This window comes from Eublepharis macularius, chromosome 17 (assembly GCF_028583425.1).
Source record: "Eublepharis macularius isolate TG4126 chromosome 17, MPM_Emac_v1.0, whole genome shotgun sequence".
NCBI lineage: Eukaryota > Metazoa > Chordata > Lepidosauria > Squamata > Eublepharidae > Eublepharis > Eublepharis macularius.
Window position 1 is genome coordinate 30,528,271 of NC_072806.1, and position 16,580 is coordinate 30,544,850.

The following is a 16,580-nucleotide window of genomic DNA, read 5'->3' on the forward strand; positions in this document are numbered from 1 at the left end:
TACCTACTCTTTTAGTAGGGATTCCGGGAAGTGAGTAGCTGAGTAACCAACAGTCTGCACAGCATTGCCTTCATTTGGCTGGGTTCCCTTCAAAGTGTTTAGGAAAGCTAGTAAGAGCGAAGCAGCCTGTGGACATATCCCGAATGGGAAGTCGGCCTCTGGCACTTTGTATTTTTTAAAAAATGGTTTCACTGTCTCACTTTCTCACGTCTGCTTGTATTTCAGCCTTAGAGATGTGCTCTGTTTTTCCTGAGGGTGATGAAGGAGGCTCTGATGACCTCCCATTTGTCACTGGAAAGGACTGCACAAGGTAATTGGCCCCGTAACTGCCAGTAAGCCACATTAAGAACAGTAACGGAAGGCTCCTCATGAAAGGACACTGCAGCATCTCTCAGCACACCCACTCACGGACCAAGCCCTACGTTCAGGAAAACTGCCTTTCAGATACCAGCCTCTATCTGATGAACAGTAGCAAGAGATTGGCAGATCTTTCCTGCTCCTTCCTTCTCTTTCCAAAACCATTTTGCCAAAGGCAGATGAGGTTGTGTTTTATCACTGCATTACAAATCAGTCCCCAAATAACAAATGTTTGTAAATGATGTCAGGTCCCATTTGGCCAGACCCCAAACTTTTGTGTTCTCTCTTTTCATCCATCCTTCTGGGCTGGGATTCTTACTAGAGCTTCCTGGGTGCAAAGCATACAGACACATCCTTGCAATTCTACACTGTGGCTTTGTGCTAACATGGACTGATGATAGAGAGCTCCCTGTGATCTTCCCCTCTGCCAGGCAGAGCATCTTCTGGCACACACCAGCCAGTCTGACTTGGAGGTGGCACAACCAGCCTTGCTTGCTTCACCTATTTCCAGATACATCTCGTGCCCCCATTCCCCGTTTTCTCTCCCTTTGTGCTGAGAATCTTCCTGCGCTGCTTTTCTGAACTTGCTCGGTCGCTGGGCCTGCCACAATAACCAGTGTGCCTCCTAGTGGTGCTGGAACTCTAGCTGTATTCATTGTACTACACAAGTAGTTTGGGGGATGGAGGATGGGAGTCTCGCCCCCCCCCCCCAAATTGTTAAATGGCATGAATTGACACTAATACTTGTGAGTCCTGAGTTACTTTAAAGTGAGATGCTGCTGTACTTCTCCTACCCCCCATCTCCAGTCCAGTTGGGAACACACGTTGCCAAACACTTTGCCATTGTGCATTGCACTTCAGCTGCTAAATATGTTGTGAGCCAGTGCTGAATTGGCTGCTTTATTAAAAAGCATGAATTGCTGTATAAATGTGGTGTGTTCTTATGTCTGCTGAATGTTGTATTGAACAAAGTTTATTGTCATCTTTAAACTGCTGTAAAATTCATATACTTAAGATGAAGGTTGTCTGCACTGTTTTTAATTAATAAAATGAACCTTGAAATGACACTGCTTGTGCAATTTAATTCACAAATATTAGACTCAAAGGGATTTTTTTTTTGAGTTAAGGGATTGTATGCAGTGACTTGAAACCTCTGCAGCGGGGTGGACCTGCTTCGGTGGGTGGAGCTTGTAGCCATCTTCCCATGCGTGCTGATCCATGTTTTCTTTGCTTGCTGAGATGCTGTCTTACTTTCTATTGTGTGGAAGGGGACAACTCTCTTGAATATATAGTTTGTACCAGCAAGAGAAAATAACTATTGGTTTTCTGTTTAAAAACAAGAGTTTTTGCCTTCAAGTAAATAGACAAATAAGATTAACAGTTGCTGTTTTATTTAAGATACTGGTAGAAGTTGAACATAGTCCTTACCTTTTAGTGAACAGCTTTAATAAATAAAATATGGCTAATACATCATTCTAACTGAACTTGTGAGCTACAGGAAAAATTGTCCTGATAGGTCTTAGTACAGTAGTGTTAAGTCACTTCTCTATTAAACTGACCCATTTTAATTAATTTCATGATAGCATAAGTATCTTTCAACAGGAGCCCAATAATACACTTGGAATTTTAACAATTTAGTAATAAGCTGAAGCTCTCGTTTTCTGCTGCACCTAGCTAGTCTTGTTTGACTCTTCCTTATTTTTAGAAGAAAAAAATGCAACAGCCAAAGGGTTAAATAAAACAAACTTGTTAGGTGTATTTGTCATTCAGTTGAATCTTCCTTGGGATGTACTTTCACAACACTTTAGGGTTAATACTGGTAATTACAGAAAACTGTATAGTCTAACAAAAGACTAAAAATCAGTGTCACTTGTGTTCCTTGAAGGAGCTTGTTGCTCATGACAGACAGGTGCAGGATTTTGTGAGCTGTTGTGTAGACACAGCCCAAATCCTGGCATCCTGTCTCCGCTCCGCCTTTGCCAGTGAGCCAGTTCTTGGAGGGGAAGGTGCTCAGCTTCTCCGTTGCTACCACAAAATTTTGTCAGGGTAAAAGGGGCTACTTGGAGTACAGCTCTCACATTATGTAATGCTGAACTTCCTCTGCATAGTTGTTTTTCTGGCTTAACAGAATGTTCCAGGAAAAATAAAGGACTGCAGTTCTGAGCAGCAGCGGAATACTTAAACATGGGGCCAGTTTGGTGGGGAGGGGGGCAGGGAGTAGATAGGGCTTTCCTGGAAAATTAAAGGTTCTACAGGCAAGCCCAAAGGAGGAGGAAGAGAAGTCTTGGGTGTGTCCCGTTTTTCTTCCCTCCTGCCCTTTTGAGCCAGGAGCTGAGCATACCAGGCGACTTGCCTCCCTTGTTCTGTGTCGGAGAGCTGGGTAGTTATTTAGCAAAGGAGCTGAGAGGAGAACAATGCCTAAACCTGAAAGGTCATGGAGGGGGAAGAGGGAAATAATATGCCTCCCAGGGCTGTAAACTCACAAGGACAATTGATGGCACTTCTAAGAATAAATATTTTAGTGCAACTGGAGTAGATCAATGGCTTCCTGCTCTGCTGCTGCTGCCGCTGCTCCTTTTCCTGCAGTAGGAGACACTCAACTTTGCACATCAGGAATCCCCTCAACTCACAGTGAATAAACTCAAGCAGGTTTTGAGCAGTCTTGAGTCTCCTGCCCTCACAGATTACTTTTGTTTGCTCTACCACCTTCCTACCCAGCTCAACTAGCTAATGTGGATGGCGTAAACTCCAGGGATTCTTCAGCTCTTTATTGGAAAGGTTCTTGTTACGCAAATGTCACCACTACTAAATTACACAGATTTACAAAACACTTTGGACAACCAACATTAACAATAAATACAGTTAGATACCCATATTTTTGTACATTATCACCAGCTAGAGGATCAAAGTACAAGATACAGAACAGTGAGATACCATTTTTAATTAAAAAGAGGAGGGGGACTTATTGCTTACGTCAGCAAGCAGCAAATAAGGGCACAGGAGTTTGAACTGAAGAGAACTACTTCCTATCACTAGTGGTATTAAGAGAAAAACACTCACAAAGCACTGCTTTTTTGCCTAGTGTGTAGAGTTCAGCAGCATATTTTGGACCAACAACTAATTTTAAATACGTATTCTACCATGGTTAAAGGATTTGCTTCACAAATGGCTCCTACGTACTCTACCACTATGTAATGAAGAAATGAACACTTGCTATTCTTATACCAGGCCACGCTAAGAATGGATGGCAGCTTCCCTCCTGGAGGGATCAACAGGATGAGCAGCAGATAACCCATGTATGAATCCACACAGATGGGGAGTCGCTTTTTTTCCCTTAACACAAAAGCGTACTCTGAGGCTGCAGCTTCTTAATTATGCCTGCATTGAGGGGAGAAGCCTGACTTCTGCAACATCTTTTGAATTTTTGACACATACCTCTACTGAAAAGAGCTAATTGCAATTGAAGATCACTGTCAGGTAGCAGAGACTTGAATCATACCTTCTCCAACGGAAAGTATTTTAAAGGTGGCAGCAGGGATGCCCTGATGTTGCACGAGTTGTTCTGCCAGTCCTCCAATGTCCTTGATTTGTAACACAGCGCACCTAAGGCTCACAGGACATGACACATGGAACACGCAGTGGTCCCTTAATTTCTCCTGAAGATAGTAAGACATCTGAGACTTTCAATTTGCCTTAAAGCTTTCCTCTGCAGTTTCATTTAGTCACTTCAAAGACAACAGTCAATGAAACACTACAACTCTTGGTTGTATTCCTAGTCTGTAGGCAAATTGTTGGTGGTTATGCAGTTGCATGAATGTCAACATGGATCAGTTGGCAATACTGGCAGACTCAGTTTAAAGCCCCCTCCCCACCAAGGGGCCATTGCTAATATGCTAGCTGAGTTCTTCTGCATTTGAGTTTGGTATTTAGTGCTAAAATTACTGCATATATTTTTTTTCTTTAATTAGTCCTTTTGCCCATTAGGATGAAGGACAAGGAGGCAATTCTCAGTCCGCTCTTGCAATTGCTTTTCCTAGTGAATTTTTCAGCGGCTATAATAGCAGCTGCCTTCATCATCTTATTCCCAGTTCTGCTGTAGCACCCCTAAGCACTTTACTACATACTGTAATCTCCCCTAAAAAAAAGCCAAATAGCTGAGCCAAAGATGACACCAGCATTTCTTCTCCCTCCACCCTCCAGTAGCTTCCTTTAGATGCCCCGGAGTGAACTGGGGAAGCAGAACTGCCAGCCAAGTGTCTGGTTCCGTAAGTTCACGGGCAGCACGTCTGTGACCGAACTAGCTCTACTTTGTTTGACACCTGAGGTTAAAAAAAAAAGGATTAGAGAGAAAGTGGTATTGGAAAATACTGACCACGATGAGATTAGATGCACATTATTTAACATTACTTTTTTTTGTTTAAAAGAAGTATGTCACTAAGCACCAAAAACCCCAAACTATTGAAATGTCAATATAATTTTGACTCTAGCCATAGAAAATAGTCACTTAAAACCAACAGAGAAATTGAATATGCCTTCATTTTTATGTTACAGAGCAGGGGGCGGGGGTGGAATCAAAGGTCGAATTCATACCTTCATCTGAGTTTTATTAGATATTGACCAGGGGCTGGGTAGGATGTAGTGCTAGTACCTGTTAACCCTTCCCCCCTCATATGGCTTTTAATAACATACCTGCAAAGCATCTTGCTATCTATACATTTTGCTCTGTTAACCTTAAACTCCAAAGGACGACCCTTTGCAGCCCAGACTAATTAAATCTTCCTGCCTCCTCCCTCTCTTCCCCCAACTCACCTATAAAAACTGGCCGGTTTAGAACAGGAACTTTCTGAAAATATTGCTCCACAGACTCTTCTTGCACAAGTTCACTTTTTCTTTTGCTACCTCTTCTAAATAGTACTTCCCTATCTAATCCAGCGTGTCAATGACAGTGCCTTGTTCCCATGAGCAAATGGAAGCTTTATACATGTGTGTGTCTGTGAGGATGTGTTTGTGACATTGCTGAGAGAGAGAGAGAGAGAGAGAGAGAGAGAGAGAGAGAGAGAGAGAGAGAGAGAAAGAGACTGGCAATGCCAGCTGCTATTTTTTGAGACTGAAACACTGTTTTATTCCTTAGATCTATTTACATGAGTGCAGCATTCCAGAACAATAATTCTGAAGCGCCCACTCTTTTTTTTTTTTTTTAGTTCTCATTCTGTGAATGTCTAACCTAACTATTTAAAGAGGGCAGGGGAACATAGAGCAGCATGTTATTTTTTACAGCTCCAGAGAAGCCTGGGGTCTGGTATACAGTAGCTCAGGAGAATCCCCTCATCGTGACTCTGGTAACAACTAGAGAAGCCTGGCCAGAAACGGCTTCTCAGTGACTTACTCCTGCGGCCATTCACACTGCTAGGCGAGTGCAGAGCAAAGCCCTCCTGGTGGGGAAGCGGCCTGTGCTCAAAGAGAAGCAGGTGCAGCTTTGGCTTGAGTCTGGCTAACCGCTGCCACCGCTTGGTGTCACAGAGGTGGAAATGAGAGAAAATGGAGGCTCGTCTGGCCCAAGATTTGAACTGCTCGCCCTCCAGCCTCACACAAATGGGAGTCTCGCTCAACATGTTGTACTCGTGCGGGCTTGTAGACCCAAAACTAAGTAACGAGATCTGCCCCTGAAGACTGCTGTGTCCACGTGGAGGAGGTGCAGCATCCGCTGGCGTCTCGTTCTCTGCTGACAAACCGGTAGCCAAGGTTGCTCTCTTCGGTACACCAGCATTAAACCCTTGATCTGGGGACAGGCGTTTGGCACTCTGAAGTTTGCTAGCTTCCATTTTCCTCAAGTCTATATACCCTTGGTCCTCCAAGAAGTCAATTCTGGAACCTGTGCTCAATGTAGTTCTGTCTGTGAAAGAATCCACTCTTCCGTCATACCCTAGGTCTGCCGGGGCCGAGACCTGGTGCTGAGGCCATTGCCTCTTGCAGTCGCCATGGTTTTCTTTGTCATCGCCGTTATCCTCCTGCCCACCTTGGAAAGAGTTTTCTGTCCACTCTGACTCCTCGCTGACACTCACTGCTGTACTCATGTCCCTGAGAAAGACCACGATGACAGTGATATTATCACTGGAGCCAGCATCTCGAGCTGAAGCCACCAGCTTATGTGCCACCATGCTGCTGTCCCCGTTGTTCTCCTTCAGGTGGTCAGCTACCACCTTCACCGCTTCATCAGGGTTCACGGTGTCATAGAAACCATCACAGGCTAAAATGAGGTAGTCTTCAGATCCATCCAGAACTGTAGAAGCAGAATCGGCATCCCCACAGATATATGGCTTATGTTCTGCATCACCTGGAAGAGTCGGATAAAACACATTCAGGGAAAGTTTAGGCTCCTGGCAAAGATGAGACTGAGATCAGTGATCTTTCTGTGAAATAGTGGGACCACTGGAGTATAGCATGTTTATTAACAAGGACGTCGGACAGTCGGGATAAGAGACACCACTGCAAGCTCTCTCACACAAGTCTCAACATCCTCAGCTTTCAATTAAATCTGTCAAGTTGCTCGTTCCTAACTCCTAGGGAAATGGATTCGCTTTGGTGGTAGGGAAACAAACTTAAACACTCTACTCACAATTATTTGAGACCCCACAGCTTTTAACCTCATCTTAGAGCTCGCTCAGGGCAATCCTAAGCAGAGTTACACCTTTCTAAGTCCACTGAAGTCCATGCTCTTAGGACGGGGGGCAGGTAACTATTTAGGACTGCACTGTTAGTGACCAACTGGCAGCTTTGAACCTGCTATGATTTAGGGGCCACACTTCTGCAAGTCAAGAGGTCCACAGCTAGATTGGAACTGTGCTGGAAACGAAAGAGGCAAATTGCAAAGTACTGAACCTGCAAGTTGGACTGTTTGTAAGAGGAGGGAATGCTGGGATTGGCCACAGAAGGACATATGAACAAGCTCATTTATGTGGGGGCAGGATGCACACTCTGCTTGCAACTGAGAACTGCTTCAGCAGCAACCAGAGCGGCTCCAGCTTCTCACATTTTGGGCTGGGGCTGTAGTTTATAAAACCATGCAACGTGTCCTGAAGAAAAGCTAGTACCGTTTCCAGGGCAATTCTGCCATGCTCACAACAAGAACCCTGCCACGCTTCTTCATGCTCAGCCACTAGGAGTGTGGTAGGGGGCCCTGCGCTCTACTGCAAAGGGCCTCTGCTTTAATTTAAAGCCCTGCCACGATTACATGACTAAAACTCTCACGTTTCATCCAATGAACATCTCACCTCCCAGTGTTATATTTAAGGGGATTCTCATTTACAAGTTTCACTGCCACACTGCACAGAGTGGATGTTTCCAGGGATTTTTTGACCCCAAAATGTTTTGCCTGACTGGTGTCAGCCAATTAGACCCCACATATGAACAGCTGAAGTTCAAACCAACAAGCAAGAGGGGAAAGGGAAGGCAAAATGGGCTACAGGTCAAGATTTCAATTTCCTACCGATCGCTCTGGAGACAGACAGACTCCCATTGACTCGCCAAGCCCCGAACCAAACCACACAGCCTCCGAGGGCCTCAATGCGTTTCTTCTCATCCTAAACCAAAAGATAACCCCAAAGTTGATCAGAGATGAGGGTGCTACTGGGGAGTTTCCTGAAGATTCTGACGTTCTCATGCAGGGAAGGGGAGGGCGGGGCTGGGCAACGTGCTTTCTAGTTGCCTGCTGCTAAACAAAACCTCCTCCTCCATACTGTCTGTTCCCACCAGACACGTGCATATGCAGGCACACTCTACCAGTTGATTGGTGATGGGAGGACCAATGGGAATCAGAAAGATTTGCTGCTCCACTGCCTCTTCCCTCTCAGTAAGAACAAGAGGTCAGCCCACACAACACTTCTGTGGCCATCTCCCATTTCTGTCTGGTTGTTTATGAACTCTCTGCCAAACCACTGGCTGGGGCAGATTCCCAGGCACGCTGACTCCCAATGCAGGTATAAGAAACAATCATTTCATCTCCATAACGGGCTTCCTTCCATCTAGTACTTGACTGACAGAAACTCAGCCAGAAGTGCAGAGGGAATGGTGCAACAGATGGCAAGAGCTCTTTTGTTTGCAACCCGGGAACTGCACGCTCAGCAATCCGACCCATTCTCACCTCTCGATCTGGCTTGTGTGGCTTCATCAGTTCCACAGCCTGACCCCTTCTCACGAGCATCACTTGGGAGTCACCCAGCCAAGATATGTACAACATGTTTCCTCGGATAAATGTCACCACACCTGTGGTTCCACACCGTAAGCTCTGGGGAGAAAATTAAGTCCTAGACTTAGTATAGGCATTTCAGGCATGAGGTATCAAGCTTGTGGCTATCTCAGCTCTTGGGATGGTGAAGCAACCAGTTTTGTTTGTAAGATTAATTCATTCTTATCAACATAGCTGATTCTCAACATTTCCCTATCTATGGATATTTAAATCTGGAGACTGGAGCTATGGGCAGACAAGAAAAATCTTTATACAAACTTTAGAACAGCCCCAGGTTTGCAGAAAAATCTGAAATCTAAAAAAAACCCCAAAAAACCCACAGGGGAGGGTTTAAAATCTCCCAAAATAATAAAAGGAGTGCCTGTAGCTTTAAGAAGCTGATGCACTCAGTGGCTGTTGCTAAACAAGCACAACAGTATTCAAGTCTTGATACCTATCAGGAAAAGAAGGGGGTTGCCAGGAGAAGGGAAAGAGGAAATACTGTAGGGAAGGGGATACAGAGGAAAATCAGGTGCCCTACGCAAATCACCATCAGTTCTGCACCACGTAACTCAGCCTGGCCAATGGCTGGCACCATGCAAATGAGCCCAGCACAGCCCAGTGGGCAGGGGAGAGAAGGGGGGACAGATGAATGTAGGTTGGCTGGTGAGTAGGAAAGAGAAAAGGAAACAAAAGAGGGAGAGGCTATAGGGCTTTCAGGAAGACCCAGAGGAAAGAGTGGGGAAGGGGGAAATGACATGCCCCCGCAAGTCCTTGCAAGTTAATCCTCTCGTCCAATCTGTTCTTGAAGCCAATGGGAATGCATCAAAACAAAATCTGCAACAGAACTCCTTATTAAATTCTCAAAGTTCGACCCTCCCCAGCTCCCAATTCACCTCTCTGGCTGCCTTCTGCACAAAGCGCTCATCCGTCACCCGGAAAGCCTTGCACAGTGCCTCTGCGGGGTCGTGCTGGAACATCTCCTGGTGCACCAGGTTTACATGGAGGTGGACGGAAGCATAGATGGCAGCATCCACCCCTCCGTGGCCATCAAATACTGCAAAGTAGGCCTGTTCCTCTTGGTCCTGCCAAGGAAAGCCCGTTGAAATTATGAAGCCACAGGATTGAGGGACTCAAGTAGGCAACTTTAGACATTCAGAAAAGTGTTTAATGCTGGAGGCAGAAGCTGCACTCGATAGAGAACTAGCTAACAGAAAAGCCTTAACAGAAGAGGCATCTGCAGTACTGAGGATTCAAGAATAAGAAATGAATAAATGGCTGTAAGAGGGTTGCTGAACTGGTAGTTTCGCTTTACTGTTATCCTCCAGCGACATCTGTTTTATTAGGCTTTTACACAGGAAGGAAAAGTGCTATATTTTCTTTCAAAGAATATTCTGGGAACTCTTGCCGTAGAGGCCACTTGACCTATCCTGGCCGGCCACTAGCAGTTCTCCCTCTAAGCAGCCTCTTTACCTCAAGGTTGAAAAGCGTGTTGAAGTCAGGAATGCAGACGTGTTTGTCCTCCATCTTGCGGCGCATGTTTTTAATGGCATGAATGGATGTTTCATAATAACGATGAATTTTTCTCTGCAGGGGAAATTCCTTCACCCAACTGCTGCAGATGTCATGGAGCTTGCTGAACACTGTGCGGGCCAACTTCACTGTTTCCACCTCTGCAAAAGGACAGAAACCAGCCTATCACAAACCCTTGCTAAGAATGGAGACTTCTGGTCTCTGTGGAAAGAGGGAGCAAAGCTGAGTTGACCAGGCATTTCAAATACATTTTGGGCAGTCAGTTTATATCATTTTATGAAAACTTTTCAAGTGTGTATAAAATGCTGTGTACTACCATTGAATGCCAGTGAACCTGAGCCTGTATCTACCTCCCTAAACTCATATGCTAAGTTCACCTTGTGAAAGAACCCTTCACGCAACTAGTAGCAGGCCCCTAGTAGCACTTGTGGCTTCACCTGTGTTCTTCAGAGAAAGCCTAACAAAACACAAAAAGCAGGCTACGGTAAGATCTATTACAGGGCAAAAAGGGAAAAGCAATCGGGCAGCCTGATGGATTACTCGGAATGTCCCCCGACCCCAATCACCACTCTTGATATGAAGTCTGCTTCCAGCTGCTCAGCAATGGAAGTGAAAATGTGAGGGCACTAAACATGATGAATAATCACAAAGCAAAAGAGTCCTAGTGTTGTTTAATTTTATTTTTAAAATTAAATGCACCTCCTCATTTAATTAGCCACAGCACTTTGATTTTGAAGACTAGAATTAAATAATGAGTCCCTGGATCAGCACGGAGTAGCTGACTGGAAAATTCATCTGATAAGACAGAACTTCAGCACCCCAAGTCCATGCTATTGATGCAAATGATATTACATCACATGGACACCCAGAACATATATGTTCTTGCAAACTCTCGAATCTGACACATTTACAGCAGGATATCCAGTTGTTGGCAGGTTACTTCTTTCCATATGCCCTCACTTTTCAATGCAATTCTAGTATAATTTCTTGGTATTGAGTAATATCAAAAGGTTATCAGAGCAACCGTATGGTGATTTATATGTTGATGTATCTTCACTTCTCCAAGGAACTCGGGGTGGCATTACCCGCCCCCCCTTTCCCAAGTTATCCTCGACAACTCTGTTGGTCAAGGTAAGAAATAGTGGCTGCTGAGCAGAGATTTGTCCAAGTCCTTCTATTACATCATACTGGCTCTCTACCAGTCACCGTTCATAATCGCATTCATAAAACTGTCAATCACCATTCATAAACTGTGAGGCAACAGTGAGATCAGAAGCGCCACCTGGTCAGAAATTTGTTTTCTTTGCCACTCTTTCCGCAGACAGACACTGGCTCGCTTCAGCATCGCACACTTCTGAAAATCCCTCCAAGGAAAAACGATGAAAGGTGCCCATTTGCTGTGCTGATGCTTTAAATGCATCCCCCCCCTACCCACAGCGCACACTCTGCTAGCATCATCAATAATTACAGCTTCTGCTTTTTTAAAGAAAAACCCTCAGCCCACCTACCCCTGCGCAGCTGTAAATTACTCATCCATCGTTAATGTGGCAGTGCAGAGCCAGGGCTGAGTCAGCTGTCATCCAGTCTCCGTCATGCCCCATTTCATCTTCCCCTTGCTGCCAGAGAGTCCTCAGCGCTGCAAGTGAGGCTTAATGCCATCAGTTACAGCAAGAGAGCCAGCCCAGCCATTTTACCTCACAATGGAGGCTGCTAGCAGACGGCCGCTTGCAAAAGAGAGGAAGGGATGGAGGCGAAACAAACTCAGGGTCCCATTTCTAAGGGTGGATTCGCACGTTGTCTTTGTGGGCCATGATTGGAAGCTGCAGGATTGCTTTTTTTAAAAGCCAGCGTGGACCCCCTCTGGAGTTTTTATTTGAAATAAATGAAATGTGTATGTTGTGTGTTACCCTGGCACACATAAAAAACATGACGAACCACACTACGTCTGCACTCACTGTGGCTGTCAGACCCGTCTTGCAATAAAATAAGCTGTGACACAAAGAGCTGTGCTCAGGCACATTTCAAGAACTACAAGATTCTGCACTTGCCAAGAACTACAGTTACCAAGGTCACACTTTCATTACTGATTATTCGTTTTAATTGCACATGGTTTAAAAAAGTGGGTATTTTATAGCTTTCTCTGAGGAATACTTACTCAGAACGCATGAGGTTTATTTTCAGTTCACCTGCAATTAACGTATTGTAGAAGGGGATGTGTGTGTATTCAAGTAAAAAATATGAAAGCAGAGATGATTAGCAGCTGGAATTGTTACTTTAATAACCACTGCTTGCTGGAAGCTTCTAACGAGACACATGACACTGGCTTGGCTTTTGGAACACAGCCAGCAAAAAAGCAGGCACCAGAGACCCAAACTCTACGCGGTCAAACCCATGGCTGCCAAAAGCATTTTAGAGGAGAGTTTAGCCATTTAAAGATTGCTGCAAGCCTGCAGTGCAACAGAACCATGTGATCTTATCCTCTGTCCATGCCTTTTCAAATGCCAAAACAGCCCACAACTGTTTCAGCACTTCAAAAGGTGCAGGTTGCACGGCATTCCTGTGCCATTGGTCCGATAAGGATCAGCCCTCTGGCAATTCTTAAACAACTAAATTCTCCTCTAAAATTTCATTGGTAGCCACAGGCTGGACCCCTGGTCTCCATAACATATAGTTCAGTCTAGAGTTTGGCAGGAAGGAGCCTTTTATGGCGTATATCCTTTTAGAAGAAAAACCAGGCCGATCACCTGTAACTGCAATTCTTGAGGTGGTCAGTTCTGCACCTCTGCACCTGCAATCTGGAAACTTCTGCAGCTACTTTCCAAGGGCCAAAGCCCTGTATTCTTAGAGTCGCATCTACAACTGCACAGGTGTAAGGGGAAAGAGCCATGCCTTTGTGCTCTCATCTTTCCAAAAGGAGGGTATTGCAGAAAGTTAAAGGCACCTGTTGCAGGGAAGGGGGGCAGGTTATGTGAGAGTACAGGTGCCCGCATGAAAACAGCATTTTATATATTATTATTTATTATATATTATATAGGATATTTCTATGCTACCTCTTCAGAGTCCTGCTCAAGACAGCTTACAAATAAAACCACATTACAGTATTAAAAAACAAGACATTGGATATTAGCAGCATAAAACCTATCCATAAAACAGAAAGACGAGAGTGCTGTCAAGCCATAGCTGACTTATGGTGACCCCTGGTGGGGTTTTCAAGGCAAGAGAATAACGGAGGTGGTTTGCCATTGCCTGCCTCTGCAACTCTGATCTTCGTTGGAGGTCTCCCATCCAATTACTAACCAAGGCTGATCCTGCTTAGTGTCTGAGATCTGAAGAGATTCTGGGCTATCCAGGTCAGTGTCCCATAAAACAGAAGCAGACCATTAAAAAGCTGATCAGATAAAACCACTAATTAAAAGCCAAGGTAAAAAGATAGCTTCAGTTTACTGGCAGTCATCCATCCCATTAACTCTTCAGGACTTCCCCAGACTTGCCTGGCTTAGCTGTTCAGGGGAAACAGAGCTGTGTGTGATCCACGCACTGACGGCACATCACTCCAAATCCCTTGATGAACTCTCCCAGTGGTTTCATGTTAATGTTAAATAGCATGAGGGACAAGATGAAACCTGTGGGACCCCTAGAGTATAAATGTCACGGGGCCAATCAGCAAGTGCCCCAGCAGCACCTTCTGGAATTGGTTCTTCAGGTATGGGTGGCACCACCAAAGCATGGCTCCCCCCACTACTAGCCCAGCCAGCCTCTCCAGAAGAACACCGTGGTCAATGGTATCAAAAGCCACTGAGAGGTTCAGGAGAATCATCAGGGATGCTCTCCTCTGTCACTTTCCCAGCGAAAGTCATTAGTCATGGAGACGAAGACTGTTTCCGGGCCTGAATCAAGATCAAAACGGGTCTAGATAATCCTTCTCCTCCAAGACTGCCTGAAGCTGTGTAGCCACCACCCTCTCAAGCACCCAAGAATGGAATATTAGCAACTGAGGGGTAGTTGTTTGAGTCTTTTGAATCTAGGGAAGCCTTCTTCAGCAGCCGTTTTACAATCATCTCTTCTACCCTCCCACAGAAAAACATTGATTGCTTTCTGGACCCCATCAAACAACCCAGCCTGGCATGATACCAATAGCCATTAAGGGCAAGGGTCAGGACAGGATGAGGTGGGCCACACACTTTGAAGGGCCTTGTCCACTTCACCAGCTGAAAGCCATCCATTGCAACTAGCACCAGACTGGGCTCCAATAACATCCTCTGATTCAGCAAGTCCATCTGTGATGTTTGCGTCATGAAGGATGCCAGCAGTTTTATCTGCAAAATGCGTTGCAAGAGAACTGCAGCGGGCTTGTATGTTTTCTGAGTTAACATCCTCTGAGGTTTGAGATAAAAGATAAGCAACTTTTTTACTTGTTTGTGGCCTCTGTGCATCATACTGATGGGTATTGACTCGTAAACTGGCTTACCTGGAAGCAGTACATCTAGAGGAGTGCACTAAGCACTGCCCTTCTGGAGGCTGCATCTGCTCTGCTATCAAGGGCACTATGCCACACAAAGGTTGAAGACTGAGCCTAGGTGGCCACTCGGCACAGCTCAAGAAAAGGGATCCCGCCTGCTGAAGGCCAACAATGTGGCAACAGTTCTGCTGGAATGAGCTCCACATGTCTCAAGAAGAGGCTCATGGGCCAGTTCATTGCAGAGTTTGCAGCATCTGTGACCTACTGGCCGAACTCCTGAAGAGATAGCCTTTTCCCTTCTTGAGTAGAACAGAAACACAACAAGGACTTCTAAGTAGTTTTGTCCAGATTGAAAAATTCTCTGTAGATCTTATATTTCTGAATCTCCTTAGTGCAGGGCCCTCTCAACTTGTGAGGTGGTATTCAGAAAGCAGGTGGGGAGGACTATATCTTGGTTGAGATGAGACCCAGAAACCACTTTTAGGAGAAAGGCAGTAAACTGGAGCACAACTACTTAATCCCCATGGGTCTGAAGGAGAGTCTGAGCAGAGTTCACTGGCTCTCCTTGATGAGCAGACTGGCTCTACAGAGGCCACAATGCCTCATAAGCTGCCTCAGGCTGCCTATGGCTAAGAGTTCACACAGTATGTCCATGAGATGGAAGAGGACAAACTGAAGGTATCATGCTGCTATTGTTGGTGCTGCCGGAGGGTGGAGCCTTATGAAGTAAACGTGGTGAGAATTTTCTACTTGCATGCAAGCTTTTCCAGTGGATGAGTTCTTCACATTCATGGGAACCTCCCACAGGGCATCTGAGGGTAAAGCTCTCAAAGAATCCCCCAAACTACCAGATTCAGGTGTCTAGGCGTAGTGCCCTGCTGTGATGTTGATATTGGAGGTCCAGAGCCTCAGGTAAGCAGAGAAATCTGCCCTTGGTAAACCAAGGTCATCTCGTTCAACACAGAGTGATTCAGAGTCAGAACATGCTTTTCAGTCACAGCCAATTCATGGTGACTGCATCCAGGGGGGTGTTTGAGGCAAGAGCAGAGGTGATTTGCCATTGCCCTCCTCGACATAGCAGCCCAGTCTTCTTGGTCATCTCCCATCCAAGTACTAACTGTAGCCAACTCGGTTCAGCTCCCAAATTCTGATGAGCTGAACTATTAAGCCTGCTACAGAGTGATTAGAATACAGTAAAGAAGGGGACATACCCTTGAAGAACAGGGTCTGGAGCTCAGGGTTGAGGCAGATGGAGAGCTGTTGAGAATGACTCCTCTAACTTCTCCTCCAAGAAAGAGACAACGGGCTGGGTGTTCAGAGAGTGGCCACTGGCAGACAACAAGTATTTGTGATCAGTCTGGCTTCTATTACAGAATTTGCTCTGGGAGTTCTGGAGCAGGGGCAGCAAAAACCCACAAAGAAGTCACCATAGGAGCAGATGCTGATATGGGGGGAATGTTGGTTTATAGATGGCTGCAGTCGGTGTTTCTCCTTATGTTTCTTCTTCCTCTCAGAGGCTGAGGGTTGAACTTGATGCTTTTCAGTCATCCTTGTAATGCCTTGGTACTTGAGAACTGGCTTTTATCCCAAGAGGAGTATGGGGCCAAGTCTGGCAGCAAAGTTAAAGGTAGAGGTGCTGGGAGATATGGCTTTTGTGCAGTTGCTCCCGATCTGTCTGTAGTTGCCTCAGGGGCTGAGAGAAGACTGCCTGAAGCCTAGTGGATGGACTGGGCCCTGCCTGCTTGATACATTTGAGGCAGTGGACTCACAGGTCTACAGTCCTCCCAAGCATGACACACCAATCATGGCCATTAGTTGATAGCCTTCTGGAGCACCACAGAAGACTACCAGAGCAGAGAGGAAAATGGTGAAGACAGAACAGAATTAAAAAAGGGAAGAACTGACTGAGAGAGGCAAAAGTGCATGCCCTTGGTTCAGTGGGAAAGGAATACAGGGCATTTGATGAGAGGCTAGCCAAAATCATCAGATCCTGAAAGCTAAGGGGAG

The 16,580-nt window shown here is 45.5% G+C and overlaps 2 protein-coding genes across 2 annotated transcripts in view; one reads left to right on the forward strand and one right to left on the reverse strand.

Annotated features, from left to right (window-relative positions):
• Nucleotides 1-1,422, forward strand: part of TRIM37 (tripartite motif containing 37) — a 51,207-nt gene extending 49,785 nt beyond the window's left edge. Inside the window, exon 24 of the mRNA XM_055001610.1 lies at nt 226-1,422. Within this exon, the coding sequence (XP_054857585.1) occupies nt 226-314 (89 nt within the window). The 3' untranslated portion in view covers nt 315-1,422. The remainder of the gene's footprint in view (nt 1-225) is intronic.
• A 4,199-nt stretch (nt 1,423-5,621) lies between these two features.
• The window catches only part of PPM1E (protein phosphatase, Mg2+/Mn2+ dependent 1E), a 126,250-nt gene continuing 115,291 nt past the window's right edge, over nt 5,622-16,580 (reverse strand). Inside the window, exons 3-7 of the mRNA XM_055001743.1 lie at nt 10,055-10,254; nt 9,478-9,666; nt 8,498-8,641; nt 7,844-7,937; nt 5,622-6,691 (exon numbers count right to left, since the gene is read on the reverse strand). Of these exons, the coding sequence (XP_054857718.1) occupies nt 5,622-6,691; nt 7,844-7,937; nt 8,498-8,641; nt 9,478-9,666; nt 10,055-10,254 (1,697 nt within the window). The remainder of the gene's footprint in view (nt 6,692-7,843; nt 7,938-8,497; nt 8,642-9,477; nt 9,667-10,054; nt 10,255-16,580) is intronic.